The sequence below is a fragment of the Gasterosteus aculeatus genome, chromosome 18 (assembly GCF_964276395.1).
Source record: "Gasterosteus aculeatus chromosome 18, fGasAcu3.hap1.1, whole genome shotgun sequence".
Lineage (NCBI taxonomy): Eukaryota > Metazoa > Chordata > Actinopteri > Perciformes > Gasterosteidae > Gasterosteus > Gasterosteus aculeatus.
The window spans coordinates 13,113,042-13,131,430 of NC_135706.1; the positions used below are offsets into that span (position 1 = coordinate 13,113,042).

The 18,389-nt window shown below is 46.5% G+C and overlaps 2 protein-coding genes across 6 annotated transcripts; both read left to right on the forward strand.

Annotated features, from left to right (window-relative positions):
- The first annotated feature begins 709 nt into the window (after positions 1-709).
- On the forward strand, positions 710-14,039 carry LOC120808361 (filamin-A-interacting protein 1-like). Of its 5 annotated transcripts, none has more exons than XM_040161242.2 (7): positions 710-920; positions 5,974-6,223; positions 6,728-6,901; positions 7,188-7,366; positions 9,089-11,777; positions 12,001-12,089; positions 13,393-14,039. In XM_040161242.2, the coding sequence occupies exons 2-7, from the start codon at positions 5,981-5,983 to the stop codon at positions 13,433-13,435; spliced, it is 3,417 nt and encodes a 1,138-aa protein (XP_040017176.2). In that variant the 5' UTR covers positions 710-920; positions 5,974-5,980; the 3' UTR covers positions 13,436-14,039. The 5 variants fall into 5 exon arrangements, with proteins under 5 accessions (XP_040017176.2, XP_077949548.1, XP_077949547.1 ...); XM_078093422.1 differs by having other exon boundaries at positions 12,001-12,058; XM_078093421.1 differs by lacking the exon at positions 13,393-14,039 and adding an exon at positions 12,456-12,570 and having other exon boundaries at positions 12,001-12,058.
- Positions 14,040-14,472: 433 nt separating this feature from the next.
- LOC120808239 (cell cycle control protein 50A) lies at positions 14,473-18,080 on the forward strand. Its single transcript, XM_040160970.2, has 7 exons — positions 14,473-14,893; positions 15,378-15,497; positions 15,586-15,693; positions 15,900-15,987; positions 16,068-16,214; positions 16,305-16,511; positions 17,047-18,080. Exons 1-7 carry the CDS (start codon positions 14,648-14,650, stop codon positions 17,238-17,240), a joined length of 1,110 nt encoding a protein of 369 aa, XP_040016904.1. The 5' UTR covers positions 14,473-14,647; the 3' UTR covers positions 17,241-18,080.
- Positions 18,081-18,389: the final 309 nt, after the last annotated feature.

Here is an 18,389-nt window from a genome sequence, read left to right on the forward strand (position 1 = left end):
CGTGAACCTTTTAGTTCTTTATCATAATGGTAAAAGAAAATCAAGCAAAGGTCAAAGGTCATTTTTTTAAAGGGCTCGTTGTCACCACGGCGTCTTCTCTGGTACGGCCACTAGGGGCCGACCACACTGCAAAGTCTCTAAAATAAATACATTGTAATTATGAGAGGAAAGCAAGACAACACGTGTGTTTTTACTCACAGCTGAGATGCAGATAAAAAAATGTACACAATTTATCAATGATATGATATGTAAATTTATTTAGAAATATCCTTTTTATTATCAGATTTATCAGACGGCATCATTTGTCCAAAAATGAACAAAAGAAAAGTATTTGGTCTTAAATGTGTGACAATCACGCTGTTATGCAACAATAGAATAAGATAAAATGACAATGATCGATAATTATTCATTTATTATACCTATTCTAACCAGGAGAATGACGAGGAGGAGAGGAGGGAAGGAGGAGGAAGAGGAGGAGGAGCAGGACGAGGGGAGAAGGAGGAGGACGAGGAGGAGGAGAAAGAGGAGGAGGAGGAGGAGGAGGAAGAGGAGGGGAGAAGGAGGTGAAAGAGGAGGAAGATGAGGAAGAGGAGAAGGACGAGGAGGAGGAAGAGGAGGGGAGAAGGAGGAGGGAGAGGAGGAGGAGGGGCTCAGCCGTCAGCTGTGTTAAAGCCTCCCTCAGTTCAGCTGCTGTTAAATATAGAGCTTCACTCTGTGAGAGGAGCGAGCTTCACACCTCCAACTCTGACAAGAGGAGGAGAAGAAGGAGAAGAGCAAGAAGGAGAAGAGGAAGAAAAAGAAGAAAAGGAAGGAAAAGAAAGAGAAGGAGAAGAGACCTCAGGGACTAAGTGATGTCGTGACGAACTGTCCCTGAACGGCTTTTTTGGATCAGCAGCTGACCTTTGACCCGCTGAGATCAGGTGAGACAAGCCGCTTCATTTCAAGATCAATTAACAAATGATTTAAAGAGCTTTAGTTACACGAGGAGCAACATAATAAATAAACATGGATGATGTCAGCGCTGAGAGGGTTTGTTAATAATATAATTTGATACGGTAAAGTATTAAATATTATCTGACAACAGCTTGTAGAATTTATTTATTTAGTTTCAAGATGATGTTTGGTGAGAAAAACATAAAAATCAATCAGTGTTATTTAAAAACAACATTCGTCATATTTCCTTCTGGGAATGGAAAGTACTTAAGTAAAGTAGAACTACCTAGTAGGAGTCCGATTAAACATTTATATACATTATACAGTATAGTTACATTACATTACATTACATTACATTATGCATATTTATTTAGGTAAAGATGCTCCCAAGTTATTATTTCTGTAATTATTTAACAATTCCTTCATGATTCTTCTTGAAGTTTTTTCTTTTAATAATATACGTATAAGATATTCCTATACTAGTTTGTAGTCACTAATGCACAACATCAACTTCCTTACTACCTAATTTTGAAGTTAACGCTTTAAATACTTTATTATTTAAGTTTATATCTTGTTTGTGTGGTACATGTTGATTAATAAATATGAGCTTAATCACGTTACAGACTAATTATGAACGGAGCGAACAGATGTTCTCCTTTGTGAGATATTCATGTGCCCCTGAGGATGAACTATATTTATATAAATCCAAATCTAATTATTCTGTGCTGTTTTGTGTTATTCAGGTTCATCTTGAGGGTACCATGAACCACACACATTCAAGGGTTTTGCTTAAGCTTAAATTGAAAAAAACCCTGATATAAACTAAAAGAAATACATTAAAATATTGTATATTGTACACACATATGTGTACAGACTGTATATAGACTAAAAGTAAGATTGCATAAATATATAAAAAAACAGACAAGAAAGAATAAATAGAAAATACTGTCCACAATATTTACAATAGAGACTAGAATAAGATGTAATGAAACATACTTCATCATCGGCCATTTGGTGAAAAAATATGCTCATGTTGTTTTTTGGGGGGACAGATTCTAAAAACATGCACATTTAACCTTTTGATCAGTAAATCTTTTTAGACTTTTATTGCTGGGAATGACTCGTGTTTAGCTCAAAGACTCTCTGAGGGAATCGAACCTGTGACATCGGGACCGTTTGCCCAGTGTCAGTGAAACATGGAAAATGTTCCCCATTTGATTCAATCCAAACAGTCAACATCACCTCGCCTGTGTTATCGTACCCAGCATGTTCTGCCCCGCCAAATCTCCTGGGACCTTTTCTCTCCATTAATAGCTGCTTTTCCTCTATTGTTTTTACCACGAGTTATTTAGCATCCTGCGGGTAGTTTTCCAACAGAATGCTGAACAACCAACTTCCTTCATACAGAGAGAGTTTTATTTCACTCAAGTTGAAACGTAATTTGTGATGTTAAGATTAAATTAATTGAGCTGTCATGTAAATGCAACCCAGCATGCTAACCTGCTCGTTGTCACACAATTAAATAAAAGGCACATTAGAGTGAGCTCTCCAGATTGGCTGCTGGCCTGGTGGGGGGGGCGAGTCTCCTCGGGAGGATTCTTCTCCTCTCATGAGTCATTTCTCACTTCGACGAAGCCGACCACAAACCTCGTGGGATTCGTCAGCACTTTTGGAGCTAAACTTTAAAATTACACGAAACCAGCAGCGGTCTGTTACTCTCATGATATGCTGACACCCCCCCTCCCCTCCTCGGTACTCCCACAGTTTATGAGGGAAGTGACTTCATGCTTCATCCATTTGAGAGGCCTGTGAGAGCCGCCCGGCCGCCTGTCGGGGTGACGTCAGCTTTCCGGACTGGTCCTCTAAACTGGCTGATTAGACGACTCGTCTCACAGTGATATATACAGTGATATATATATATATATCACAAAAAATATATATATATATATATTATTTTTTTTAAGTGTTATTCCGACGGTTAAAGTTCTATAGAGTTCTATAGAGGGTGCCAAAGAAAGGAGTGTCTGATTTAATGAGTCATGGTGGGACATTTACGGGAAAGAAATTATAGCCGACAAACAAAGAAGGCAGAATTCTACTAAAAAGAACTCAAATACAAAGAGCTCTGACAGGATGATGAAGAATGATGGTACAATGAACACTGTACAGCAGCTCGTTTTAATAAAGCGGGTGAAACTGTCCCCTTATGATTGTTCTGTTGTGGGTGCTAGTGAAGGTAACCTGAGCCTCGGCTGTCAGGGTCACTACATCAAGCACACCCAGCTGGATGGACTGATGTTATTAAAGAGGATCCATCCTGTGATGTGAGACTCTTTGAAATGCTAAAATGCACGTTCATGGTCCCAGGAGGATGAATCCGTCTGACCTTTTCATCCAGCACCACCATCATTTTGAATTCAAATATTTTCAAATGAGCAAATACCAATAGCGTTTCTCGGCTTGGCTGGTGACAGCTGTGTAGCAGTATGCTAAGATGCTAAACATAGTGGAGTGGTGTACCTCAGCATTAGCATGTTAGCGTTGTGGTTGTGAGGACGTGTGAAAAGGCCTGGATTCAGTTCAATCCCGTTAAAATGTTGCTCAACGGTGAAGTTGAGAATCTGTATTCAGCTTTAATAGCATTGTACATAACACATGATCTCACTCCGAACCGAGACTCTTCAAAAGACCTTTTGACCTCCCCGTGACCCCGAGCCGCTCCGCCGTCCTGCACACGTCCTTCGATGGAAACGTGACGCCTGCTTCTCATCCAGCGGCCTCAGTAGCCGGTGGCCTCCTCTCACTCCGCTTCACAGGCGGGATGGAAATAAACACTCAGTGGCTCTTTGCCAGCTGAGCTCAGCCAGACAGAACAGAAAAACCCTTCTGCCCGGTGGAGTTTTCCCACCGAAACGGTTGCTTCTCACCATGTTTGTTTTGTGGAGGCTGTGTGTGTAGCTGCTGATAGCGGCGATTTGGGCGATTTGGGTAATAAAACATCTGCTGTACTGGAAGTAGAAGAGAGGAGATGCGCGTGAGCTGCATGAAGTGTCCAAACGCCAGCCGATCACATGCTCACGTGTCATATGATGCAAATGTTATATGTCATTTAAACATACATGGAAGGTGGCGACTCCTCTGGTTCCATAGAAGTCTATGAGAAAATGACTCTACTTCTCTCTGGATTTATATCCTCAGTAAACATTGTAAACACGAGTTTATGGTCTCAATCTCTAGTTTCAAGTCTCCTCAGACACAACACAATGTCATTTCAGTTTTGGCTCAGTTGTCCCTCTTCTGCTAACGTGCTCGTGCCTCTGATGACTGACCGGGTTACAGCGGCGGATCCGGGATAAGTACAGTTTCACATCATGGAGCCTACTGCTTCCACCACGAAGAGATCTTTAATTGTGATTTAAAACGCTCCAATACCGAAATAGAAATCCAAATACCCGAAGTGAAACCGGTCGGATGTGAATTTCTTTTCTTTTTTTTTAACGTCAAAACATTCAAATTCAATGTTAATTTAGACCAGAATACAACTAAGTCAAACACTTTCATTACAAAAATAATCTGTTACCTGTTAATGTTCTCTAATTCCATCTTAATACTGAACAACACCAACACGACAGATGTCACTCGTGCTTTTAATCGTGACACTGATGTCTAACGATGCATCAAAAACAATTCCAGAGGTCAGAGGTCAGACATCTAAATTTACGCGGGACATGTCTCTATCATTTCGTCATCAGCTGAAAAGGACAACAGGGAAACATAAACCCCGGCGGATGTTTAGTTGCTGCTCGTGTGTGTTCAGGGATTGAACCCTCGTGACCTTTTCTTTAGTTGACAACTGTGAGGCCTTGGACTAGCTAGCGCGCTAAACAGGCAGCGGATATTTATTCACAACAACTGCTGCTGTGCAGACGTGGGAAGGAGACAGGAAAATGGTGATTAAGGCATTCTGCGGGATCATTAAGTAAAAGCCCCCCCCACCCCAACACCTCCCCCAGCCCCCACCATGTTGGACTCTGAACAACAACAAATGGGGAGACCCTAAAAATACCCCTTCATAAAATTTCCCCAAACAAACAGCTGCACGGCTCGTAAATATAGGCAAAGGACAGACGATGCATTCGGGCGTATCAGGCCTCTAAACAGATGATTAAAACCTGACAGGATGAGCCGCTAACTGGGCCGGCGATGTACCAATTACCGCTACGTGCTAACTGCTGGAGCCGCTGCGTTGAAACATGCTAACCTGTTTACAGCTAACAACAACAACAAATCACAGCTGAGTCACGCCAGTATGTCGTTAGCATGTTAGCTAAAATTCTGCATGTGAGCAGCCACGTGGGGAGGGGGGGGGTCGACAGCAATGCTAGCGAGATAAAATGTCAACAGCTCTCCAGGTTTTGAAATCTCTTAAATATAAAATGTGAACACTAATACAGCCTAACGGATGGATGTATCCATTAACACTAATTCTCTGGTTCCAACATGTATCCATGTATGGAAGACCTGTCTAACTATATATGTCTAACTTATAAGACACATTATAATAAATGCAGTCAAAGTCGAATTGCCCCCAATTGACGTTAAAAATGTGAGGACTGTGGTTGTGACGTGGGGGGGGGGGCTTGGCATCTATTAATAACAGGCCTCGGTAACGCGGTTGCTACGCCTTCACTGCCAGGATTCTCTCCCGTTGAGTCACAGCCTGCTTAAAGCCAGACCTGCTGCACTGGGGGGGGTTTGTCCAGAAGACTCGTTCCTTTGTCGGGACCCCCATCTCAGTCCCTGACCCAGTACCAGCGGACCAGCTGTCGATTTCATCATTGTTTGTTTGGCTTCTACGAGCTAAATTAAGTGTGAGCTAGTGGCAGTCGTCCCAAAGTGGTAAAAGTACTTTAAAGTCACTGTGAGGAACTTCTAACTGGTCCTGGATCAGCTCAGTGGAGAAGGGATCAGAAAACATGGACGTTGGATTGTGGGGTGATGAGGATTTGGTCTCTTCTTACTGTTTCCCTGTACTCACAGGTAGAATATGCGATCCAGGAGCTGCACCGTGGAGGGTCCTGACAATGGACACATCCAGCACGCCGAAGGCTTCGCCAAGCAGGATGAGGAGGACGAGGAGAACAAGGCGGAGCTCACCAGGAGGAGGATGAAAGTGCAGCTGGATGAGAAGGACGGGAGGACCGCGAAAGCTCGGAAACCCGCCGAAAGCAGGAAGCTGACAAAGAGCGACCTGCTGCACCTGCTGGGCATCATGGAGGGAGAGGTTCAGGTACGCACCTGAGTCCCCCAGCAGAATATCTGAAAGCCCCCGAGAGGTTCCACATCATCGTTCCACTTTAACCAAACCCACCACCACCTTTGGCCAAACCCACAGCGTCTTTAACCAAACACATCACCACTTTTACCCAAACACATCCCAACCTTGAGATGACGTCACAGTTGAGATAACATCAAAGGCGCTTGGGGTTTCTTTGGTGAAGGGGAGAAGCAAACAGCTCCCTCTGGTGGAGGAGAGCTGCTTTTCTGTCTCTGAGAAGCAGCTGATGTCACAGCAACACTCAGACATCAGCTGACATCATCACAACATGATGTCAGCGATGACCTCATAAACCCGCATGGACACCCATGCGGGTTTATGAGGTCATCGCTGACATCATGTTGTGATGATGTCAGCTGATGTCTGAGTGTTGCTGTGAAAACATTCAAGACGTTTAAAGCAAGTAAAACCAAAAGGCCAGAATCCGCATTAAAAGTGTCGTCTGTCTCTCCGCAGGCCAGGGAGGACATCATCGGCCTGCTGAAGTCGGACCGGACCGGCCCGGAGGCCCTGGAGGCCCGGTACGCCTCGGCCGCCCCCACCAAGCCCCTGCAGGCGCTGCAGAGAGACGGACTGCTCGGCCCGAAGAACCGCAGCACCTCCGACGTGTACGAGAAGCCCATGGCCGAGGTCAGAGCGCCACTTTAATACATTCTGCTCATTACACCTTTACTTCAGTAAAGTAACGAGTGTTTTTCACAGATATTTGTACTTTTACTGCAGTAAATGAAGTGAATACTTCCACTGCTGCTATAATCAATGCCAGATAAGATTCCACAGAACTTGGACTAGAAATGAAGCTTTTATTTTGGCGGTTAAATCTAATCCATTCCTTTGTGTGAGCGTGTGGAAAGAGCCTCTCTGCTCTTCGTGGTCCCTCAAGCCGTGGCTAATGTCATGTGTCCCCCCCTATCAGTTGGACCGTCTGCAGGAAAAACAGAAGGAGACGTACAGACGGATGTTGGAGCAGCTGCTGCTGGCGGAGAAATGCCACCGCCGCACGGTGTCGGAGCTCGACAACGAGAAACGCAAACACGGAGACTTCATGAACAAGAGCGACGACTTCACCGAGCTGCTGGAGCAGGAGAGGGAAAGGTGAGGCCCCCGGGGGCCATCGCGACACACACAATCACTCACCGACAGGCGGTGTCCAGAGCCCACATGGTTGGTTAATGGTTAACAACACCACAGTGCGAACATCGCTGCAGATGTAAAGGTTGAATACAAGATTCTGCTCACGGCTTCTTTCAAAGGATTCTGGTTTAGACTTAAGGAAATAAACATATAATAATATAATATATAAAAAGTGCTGGAGATGAGAAGATAACAATGTTAAATGTTAAAACAGCCCCATCCGATTCCAGCTTTGGTAGATTCTTCAGTTGGGGGGGGGGGATTGTCCTTTAAATGTCCCCTCCCGTCTTCACCGTGCTCTGTGATGCCACATTCCCGCTCGCTGCTGTCAGCCTGCCGATTGACTGCAGTGATGTCATCAATGAATGAGTCCAGGGTGATGTCATTCCCAGCAGACGCCCTGTTTGAATAACAAACTGTCACAAGCAAAATACAACCACACAGGGAAAGTTTGTTATAAACCAGCTGCAAAAATCAGAGATGTTACTGCGCAGAACCTTTACTGGAGCTGTTTCATTATAGTTTACACCACTTAGCATTTAGAAATTAGACATTAGTTTTTGGTCTCCCATTCCAGACGTCCTTTCTTAGTAATTCTGAGATAATGAAGGTCAATGTAGCTCTGATTTGATGTTTAGTGCATAATGAATTAACGAACACAAGGAGCCTTGATTTGGTGTTCGACCTTACAGTATCATAACGACAGTTTGTTAACTAATATTTAAGTATCTAAGCCACCAAGTAGTCATTGTAAGAGGGGCCCCGCTGATATTTCTGTCTAAAAGTATCTGGAGACGTGATGGAAGCCTCGGCATCTGACGGCTCTTTGCTCCGAAGCTGCGGCCTCACACACATCATGTGACTTATTTACATCCACGTCCCTTCTGTATTTTTGCACGAAAAAGGAGGCGGGGGAGGGGCGTTAGTATTATAATGAGAAAGGTCTGGCATTGTCCTCTCCAAAAATAAAAAACTCCCGCCTTGTATTGTTCCTCGGTTTCCATGGAAACGGTGACGGCTTTCGGAGCGTCCTTTTCGTCAGGAAAGTGTTTGTGAGCTTAAGAGTGTCTTCGCGTCTGATGTCGTACCTGCTGCTCAGAGGAAGAACAAAAGGGGAGGAAGAGGAAGAGCAGCTTGAACTCCTCCTCCTCCTCAGTGTTCAAAGGTCAGGGCCTGTCTGGCCTCAGATGGAGGGGTGGATCATCCAGCACCACATCCAGCTTTTTCATTGTATCGGCGGTGTGTGTTGGAATGTGATGGGGCTTTAAGGCCCCCGCTCCTTTGAGAGGAACTCCAGCGTGTTTTTTCTCCTGCTTGGCTTAAAAAAAGAGGCATGGATCCACCTGTGCATCCCCAACCTCGGGGTAAGTTGGACACAGTTGTGAAGGTCTTAAAGTCACAGAGCACTTGATCTGAAACCTGTTAGTGTGTCTGAGCACGTGAGCGTGTCAGAAGGGGACGCTGCAGCAGACTCCCGCAGAGATCAGTTACACATCGACCAGCTGCAATCTGGACTCTGTAGCTCTGCTGGCTGCTCCGCGGGGCTTCTCATACTTTTCATCCCAGTGTTTCGGTGTGTTGAAGCCAGCCTGAGTTTGCGCGCTTTCGCGTTGCGTGCTCATTTTGGATACGAAATGGATTCAGAATTTTGATCATCTGTCGTGTGTTCTTCTGTCTTCTCAGACTCAAAAGGCTGTTGGAGCAGGAGAAGGCCTACCAGGCTCGTAAGGACAAGGACCACAGCAGGAGGCTGGAGAAGGTCCAGGCGGAGCTGGTTAAGCTCAAGTCCTTCGCCTTGATGTTGGTGGACGAGCGGCAGCTGCACATCGAACAGATCCACCAGCAGAGCCAGAAGGTCCAGGACCTCGCTCAGAAGCTGCAGGAGAAAGAGCAGCGTTTGGCGGAGGTCAGCGACACCGCCAAGGAGGACGTCCAGAAGGTCCTCGCTCTGGAGGCCGAGCTGGAGCACAGAGCGGCCAGGTTTGCGCAGGAACACGAGGAGACGACGGCTAAACTGGCCGAGGAAGAGTCCCAAAGCCGACAGCTGAGGCTGAAGCTGGCGGGCTTGGACCGCCAGATTGAAGAGCTGGAGGAGAGCAACAAGTCGCTGCTCAAGGCTGAGGAAGACCTGCAGGAGCTGAGGCAGAAGATCAGCGGAGGGGAGTGCGGGGATTTGTCTCTGGTGACCGAGCTGGAGAATCTGCAGAAGAGAGTGCTGGAGATGGAGTGCAAGGATGAGGAGATAACCAAAACGGAGACTCAGTGCAGGGAGCTGAGGAAAAAGCTGCAAGGGGAGGAGAACCACAGCAAGGGGATGAGGCTGGAGGTGGACAGACTGCAGAAGAAGATGTCTCAACTGGAGAAACTGGAGCGGTCGTTCACTAGGAGCAAATCACAGTGCTCTGAACTTCACACAGACATGGAGAAAGAGAAACGAGTTGTGAAGGATCTGGCTGGCGAGCTGGAGCTGGTGAAAACTCGGTTGAAGGACTTAGAGTGCTCAGAGGTCAAGTTTGAGAAAGCAGAAATGGTCCTCAAAGACGACCTGATGAAGCTGAAGTCCTTCACGGTCCTTCTAGTCGATGAGAGGAAAAACATGGCGGAGAGACTCAAACAGGAAGAACAGAAAAGTGCTGATTTGAGTAGGATGTTCAAAGCGGAGCAGGGCAAGGTCACAGAGGTCACGGAGAAGCTGATTGAGGAGAGCAAGAAGCTTCTCAAGTTCAAATCTGAAATGGAGATCAGAGTCACGACACTCGTCAAAGAGAAAGATGAGTTGAAAGCCAAACTTGTAAGTGAGGAGGAAAAGTGTGGGGAGCTGAATATCAAGCTAGGTGGTATGAGAATAAGAATGGATGACCTTGAGGAGACAAAGAGAGAGATTCAGAGGAAGTGTTCCATTGAGGACAACAGAAGACCAGATGAAGACAACAAAGTAGGCGAGCTCACGCTAGAAATCGAAAGACTCAAGAGCCGGCTCAAACAACTCGAGGTGGTGGAAGGAGATCTGATGAAGACCGAGGATGAGTATGATCTATTGGAGAAGAAATTCAGAAGGGAGCAGGACAAAGCCAATTCCCTCTCGAAGCAGCTGGAAGAAATGAAAAGTCAGATCGCCAGAAACAAAGCCATAGAGAAGGGCGAGGTCACGAGTCCAGAGGCGGAGCTCAGGACCCGCTGCAAGATGGAGGAGGCCAAAACCAGGGAGCTGCAGGCGGACGTCCAGGCCCTGAAGGAGAAGATCCACGAGCTGATGAACAAGGAGGACCAGCTCTCCCAGCTGCAGGCGGACTACTCCGTCCTCCAGCAGAGGTTCATGCGGGAGGAAGAGAAGAAGATCAGCATGAGCCATGACTTCGCCAATCTTACCAAGGAGCTGGAGGCCACCAAGCGGTACAGTCGCGCGCTGAGGCCCAGTGTGAGCGGTAAGAGGATGCTGGACGTCCCGGTTACCTCCACCGCGGTGCAGACGGACGTGATGGCGAGCCAGGCGGCTGAGGACGAGACGGCGGCGGGCTTCATCCAGAAATCCGTCCTGGAGGAAAACCACTTGATGAGCAACCTCAGACAGCGGGGTCTTAAAAAGCCGGCGGTTCTTGAGCGGTACCCTCCGGCTTCGGCAGAACTCGGCGTGAAAAGATCCTGGATTCCTTGGATGAAGAAGAAGGAGGCCATCACGCTCACACAGACCGCCCCCGACAAGACCGGAGGGGCGTCCTTGTTCCACCCGCCCGAGATGACCCGCTCCGGCCAACCGCTGCACATCCGGGTGACCCCGGATCACCAGAACAGCACCGCCACCTTGGAGATCACCAGCCCCCGGGCCGAGGATTTCTTCTCCAGCACCACCATCATCCCGACTCTCGGCCTTCAGAAGCCTCGCATCACGATCGTCCCCAAGCCCGCAAACAAGGCCCCGGGGGGCGGAGCCTGCGAGCCGGCGGGGGGTCTCGACCGCGCCAGATCCCCGGTCACCATAACCGCCATCTCCAGGGCCAAGACTCTAGATCGGACCAACAGCTCGCCGGTGTCCATCACCGCGGTCAGCGGCGCGCCCGTGGCCGAAGGTCACATCAAGGTGACCCCGGAGAAGCAACCCCCACCTTTCAGGAAGTACAACGGCAACATCGTCACCACGGAGGACAACAAGATCCACATCCACCTGGGCCGGCAGTTCAAGAGGCCCTCGGAGGGCTGCAGCGGGCCGGTGTTGACGCTCAGGACCTCGGAGACCCTCAGGGAGTCGTCGACGGGCACGGTGCTCCGCTCGCCGCGCCAACCCTCGACAGCGGTGGCGACTCAGAGCAAAATGTCGAGCAGCATCACCATCACGCCCGTCGCCTCGCCGACCTCCAGGCCGACGCAATCAGCGGTGAGATCTTTACTGCTTTCTTTGCGACTCTTTTACGCTGCAGTTGCTTTTGAAATGTTTCATAGTGAAGTCAGGGGGCGTGTCCTCGGTGGCGCGGTAGTTTCAACTGCTAAACCACGCTAACAGAGGAGCTAACCTTCCCCCTCGCGTCCGATCCATTCTCCATCACTTGGAGTCGTCTCCTCTCTCTGAAGTAACCTTGTGCTGTTCCTTTGTTCTTCAGCCCGGTTTGGAGGCGCACGCCGCCCGGAGCGCCGCCACGCGGATCCCGGTGTGCAAAGGTACGAAGCCGAGCAGCAGGGCGGAGACCAGGTTAGAGTCGCGGGCCGAGAGCCAATCGATGAAAATCGAGCTGAGGAGGTCGGCGGCGTGCGGCCCGCCTCCCGCAACGGGAGGCAAGAGCTGAGGGGGGTTATGGGGGTGGGAGTGCCATGGCAACGGCTCGACGCCACATAAGTCACAGGCGACATCAGATGGGACTCCAAGTTTTATGAAGTTCGCCTTCAGTTTGAAACTGAAAGGTCGTTGCAAGGTTTTCTTTTCTTCGTTTTGTTTTTTGTTACTCTGAATTCCCAGATGAAGCATCTCTGTGCACGAGTCTTATAATGATATAATGATATATAATGATAATCAAGTGCAGGACTTGATTATCTTCCTCTTGCTGTTGTTGTCGTCTAGGTTGGGTTTGTACTCCACCAGCAGCTTTAGGAGGTTTCCAGTCACTGTGAATTGTTTGTCTCAACGTTATCATATTTTTGACAGGCGCTTAAATAATAAAAGCTATTTACCTCCATGCTTCATAGTGGTCATTTGTTCACGGTGTGTTTGTGAGCTTTGTTTTAAGAAATGATTCAGGAAACCTCCATAACATTAACCCGCGCTGCTAAACAAACTCCTTCATAGCTTGTGTTTCTTATGATGTGATCTGAGGCTACCCAGCACATTGGCTTTCATTTCACATTCGTATAACATGATTATATCAATCAAGGTCAATGTTGACTGGATGGACTAATGCTAATGACCAGGGACATTTTAATTACTTTAATTATTAATGATTGAGAAATGATGCATTCTGGGGATTTCAGTGAACTAATTTGACCTGTTGGTGCCTAATGCTGTTTTAATCTGTTTTTTGATGGTTCAGGAAAGAAGAACCTAGCTCTAATCTCTGAACGATTGTTTGAGATGCTGATGATTCTCCTCATCTGTGTTTGCACCGCTCGTTATGCTATTAGATCTATTGGATGACATCATAGCGCCCTCTGACGGACGACTTCACGAACACGCATCAGGAAGGAAAACCTCGACTCAAAACGTTTTTTTCAGATTTCCGATTTTCAGCATGAAATCAGTGAAACACATTCATCCTGTATCACCTTCTCATAAAATTAAATATAAAATGAAATCACAGATCTGAGCAGGATCACATGAACCGTTTTTTCTTTTTCTCTCACTGATTGTTTCTCAGATAATTGTTGCTTCCTTACAGCTCCACTAACAACCCGATTTGTGTGAAAGCGCATCAACAGCTGATACTAACATGTGTGCGTTGAGTGGAGATGAGACCACAACGAGGCCTTCGAGGAGACACACCTGCTGTAATTCTCTACCACAGGTCCACTGAGCTGAGGTCCCAGAGGTCACGAGAAGAGACCTGAAGGCATCAACATGGGATCTACATCTCACGGAATGACGAGCCTCCTGAGGAAACATCTCAGCGCTCCAAAGGAAGCGTGCAGACCTGACAACGCTGCGGTCACAAGAAAGTTAAAGCGGAAGATTCAGCTCCACTGACTCGACAGTACGGAGGTCTGACGTGTGAAGAATCACTAAAATGAATGATTTTTTAAAGGAGTCTGGTGCGCTGCCAATTTATAGATGATAGGATTTATCAATAATCTGCTCTACAGCTGCAATTAAACACTTGTTGCATGCAGCGTTACCATTGACATATACTGCCGTTAACAAATAGAATCATATATTAGAATCAGCTTTATCGGCCTCGTATGCAAACACACAGGAGGGATTTGACTGTTTTTTTCCGCAGCACTCAACATACAAACACAGCATGATGTATTGTTATTAGTCTCTCTGTTGAATTTTGAAAACTGTGTTTGTCTAAATTTAAAGACAGATAATAAAAAATGTGAATGGAAAATAGCACAAACGTAAATGGCATGTTGGTTTGTAGTGTATATAAGAAATGCATTTGTGTTGGCACCATATTATGATCATAAACACATAAAGGCACTTAAGAATTTGGAGATTTGCGCTTTGTTTTCTTTAGAAAACCCCAAAATAAAAAACAATGAAAAAAAATATTTAAATTGAAATGATATTTTCTGTATTTTTTCGGACAGAACTTTGAACAGTGGATGATCTGACATAAAAAAAACTTTCAGCATTAACAACCAGTCTTTGTAAATATTTCGTTTAAAACAAGATATATTGTTAATGCCTCCAGTTGGAAATATCAACAGGACTGAATATCTAGAAAAGTACTCGGGCAGGGGATAGAATTTAAAGACAGACAAGATTCAGTGCATATTACCTATTTAAAGACACATTTTGGAATATTCTCAAAAAAAAAGTATATATATATATATATATATATACAGTATTCCATACATCTTTTTCGATGGGTCATCGGTTGATCTGCCATATTTCCGATATTCCCCGTAGCACCTGAAGGCACCATCCCCGCCCCCCTCGTCACTAAATCATTGACGTCACCGCGTCGCTTCCTTGTTTTGTTAACTTCCTGACGGAGCGGCCGCTGCAGCTCTGCTAACTGCCGCTTTCGTGATAAAAGTCGGCCGGTGATAGTTAGCGACAACAACAACGACGACGCTCTCACGCGGGGCGAAACAATGATGGCGTCCAGCTACAACGCCAAAGACGAAGACGGACACATCACCGTTACCGGGCCCGGTGGCGGCGCGGTGCTGCGGAGCAAGAAGCCCGAGAACACCGCGTTCAAGCAGCAGCGGCTGCCCGCCTGGCAGCCCATCCTCACCGCGGGCACCGTGCTGCCCGCCTTCTTCATCATCGGCCTCCTCTTCATCCCCATCGGCATCGGCCTGTTCGTGACGTCAAACAACATCAAGGAGTTTGAGGTGTGTTCGGGTGCTCACGCCGAATTCCGTGCAATACTTGGACATTTAAGCTTAATCTTGCATATCTGGACGTCTTCTTTTAGTTTGTAACGTGACATGAATATTTCCTGAATCGTTGTGCATGGCCGGTAAATTCGGCGAGGATGTGGCCGACGTTCAGCTTTAACTTCATTAGTACAATCAACATCTAACTTGCAAAACGTTGTCATCGTCCTCTCTATGGAAACACTAAAGTGCACGTTTTTACAGTTGTTGTTGTTGTTGTTGACGGTAACTAAACGGGAAGCATTGGTCATCAATTTGGTTATAATACCTGTCAGTACTAATGTAGTAACTAAATCAGTAGTATTGATCCCATGTCCTTACCACACACGCACGTGACCGCGTTCTCTGTACTCATCTGTATCGTGGCTGCGGCCTTGTTACGGATAAAGAAATGTTTACTTTGTCGTCTTGACATTTTGTGATCGTTCTTGTGTTACAGATCGATTACACGGGGGCTGACACGTCGAGTCCCTGCTTCAACTGCTCCCAGAACTTCAGCTGGAACAGCACGAGCCCATGCACGTGCACGGTACCCTTCTACCTGGAGCAGCCGTACGAGGTGAGAATCCCTGCATCACAAGTATTCTATATCATAATACAAGTATTCTGTATCACAAGTGTTCACTCAGACAGTTTTAAACCAACAGAGCAACGTCTACGTGTATTACGGCCTCTCCAACTTCTACCAGAATCACCGCCGCTACGTGAAGTCCAGAGACGACAGCCAGCTGAACGGAAACCTCAAATCTTTGCGGGTACGGACGAGGTCACCGACACGCGGTGAAACGTGTGTGAGGTCACAGGCTGCTGTTCTGAAATTGCTGAACGGGAGTTTGTACAAAATAAAAGACACAAGCCCGCGTGAAAGTTGGGAAACTTTAACCTCAGCTGAGTCCGGCCATAACGTAGTGCTGTTAACCTTCAGTCTCCTCCTCTTCCCCTTCCTCCTCCTCCGTCACAGGAACCCAGTAAGGAGTGCGAGCCGTACGCCTACCATAACAACAAGCCCATAGCGCCGTGCGGCGCCATCGCCAACAGCATGTTCAACGGTGAGCCACCCGCTCCGGCCCGGCCCGTCGCTTGGGCCCAAAGTCTTTCTAACCACGCCTCCTTTGTTGTTGGCGGGCAGACACGTTGGAGCTGTTCTACAACGACCCCAACGGCACCAGCGTTAAGATCCTCCTCGGCACCACCGGCATCGCCTGGTGGACCGACAAGCACGTCAAGTTCGGGAACCCCGGCGGCGTCGACTCGAACCTCTCGGCCGTCTTTCAAGGTGCCGGCGGCTGCTGGTCGTTGGCTTTAAGCAACGCTTACAAAAGGGATTCTACGCGCTCTTCATCCTCGGACCGTCTCTCTGTTTCAGGGACGACGAAGCCGCTGAACTGGCGCCGGCCCGTCTATGAGCTGGACTCGGATCAGAGCAACAACGGCTTCGTCAACGAGGACTTCATCGTGTGGATGAGGACCGCCGCCCTGCCCACCTTCCGCAAGCTCTACCGCATCATCGGCAAGAGCAGCCAGATGGTGCCGACGCTGCCGCGAGGGAACTACACCCTGGAGGTGGTCTACAGTATCCTTCATGGGAACTTCACAGAACCTCCGTTAAAAGGCCTCTGAGGCTCCGTTTCAGTCGCTTTGTAACAGTCTGCTCTGCTCTTCATGGTGTTCATTTCTCCGACTGTGGTAAAAAGCAAACATCCCTCCAGGTGCGTCACCTGACGTCACCTCACACCTGCTGCTTAAACCCCTTCAGTAAATAATACAACTCCAGATACCCGACTCACAGAATAGCTCCAACAAGCACACACTTTAAATCGCCATTTAAACATAATTAATGATATAATACATTTAATCTATAGAGCGCTGTTCCAAATGCTTAAAGTCACTTTACTTAAAACATTTTAAAGTATCTTAAAAGCTAAGCTGTAAATAAACCAAGCGAACACACACACAGAACGCAGTCATACACATGTATTATTCTTTGCTTTGTCGTTAGCAGCTCAACTTTGTCGTCATTTCGATTTTTTTTTTTTTGCACTGAAAAAAAAAAAAAATGAAAAGTGTCATTTTGACCCACAAAGAAGCCTTAAACCGGTTGAAACCAGATTACCCCGTCCGCAGCTTCGAGGGCCGTAAACGGATGATCCTGAGCACCATCTCCTGGATGGGGGGCAAGAACCCGTTCCTGGGCATCGCCTACATCACCGTGGGCTCCGTCTGCTTCTTCCTGGGCGTCGTGCTGCTCGTCATCCACCACAAGTGTGGTAACCGGAACAACGGCGCCGAGATCTCCAACTGAGGCGTTGGCAGCGCTTCGTTAATCATCATCATAATAATAATAATAATAATAAGCTGTGTGAGATAACTGCAGCACCTGAGGACACGTTTACGTCCTACAGTTACACACATTACTGCTCTGAGGCCTTTGCCTCTTCCTGCACTGATCCGATACCTAAACTAAAATATATGTTAATATTAATATTATTAGGGTTATTATAATTATCGTAAACAGCTGTATGCTACTGAACCTCTGCATTTGTGGTATGGTCGCTATTGTTGATGCATAAAGGTGTTCAATGTTACCTCCCGCACCACACTGTAATATATATTATGTATATGTATACATATACATATATGTATGTAATTCTGACAGCCTCTTTTATGGGGGTATTGTCTCTGAGCTGGTCGACGTGAGCAGGAGCGGTGCATGCTGGGTAGCCGAGGTGTAAATGTGACTCTTGAGCTCGTTTTTGTGCCTGATGTCGTCGGGCCGCCTACAAACTAAAAGCAAGCCTCCGCTGAGTCTGCAAAGTATCATTATTATTTATCTGAGTAAATGTTTGGTGTTCTGTTGCAGTCAGCTGGAGATGTGCACATTGTCGTGGCTTTAGTTGTTAACATGCAAAAAGAACATCAACACGGCATCATGTGACTCGTACATGTGATTCAATGTCCTGCTGTGATCTTCTTTGTGATGAAGAAGATGCTGCGTCTTTTCAATGTGCACCGTGAAAATATTTGTTTTATATTCTTTTAGTACATTTTATCCAGATTTGTCTGCAATTCAGTGAACCACTTGATTTCTTTTTATACTCATGTTGTTGCTTTAAATGAATAAATGGTTCATTTAAATTTGAAACCGCTTTCTCTGACTGAGGCGTTTTATTATTATTTATTTCATGTTTTACCCAGGGATACAAGGAAGAACACGTGACATTTATAATGTTATGTAAATAAATGTCATTTCTTGGGAGAATTGTACCTCTATTAACAGCTTGTATGCATTATGTAGCCACAGTTTTATCCCATAAACAGAACTGGAAGAAGTATATCAGATATTTAATCTAACATAACACCAGTAATAAAAGGGCTATTTAAAAGTCAATCAACTTTCTACTTATACTTGAGTTTATTTGTATTACTTACTATAGATTAATACATAAAGATG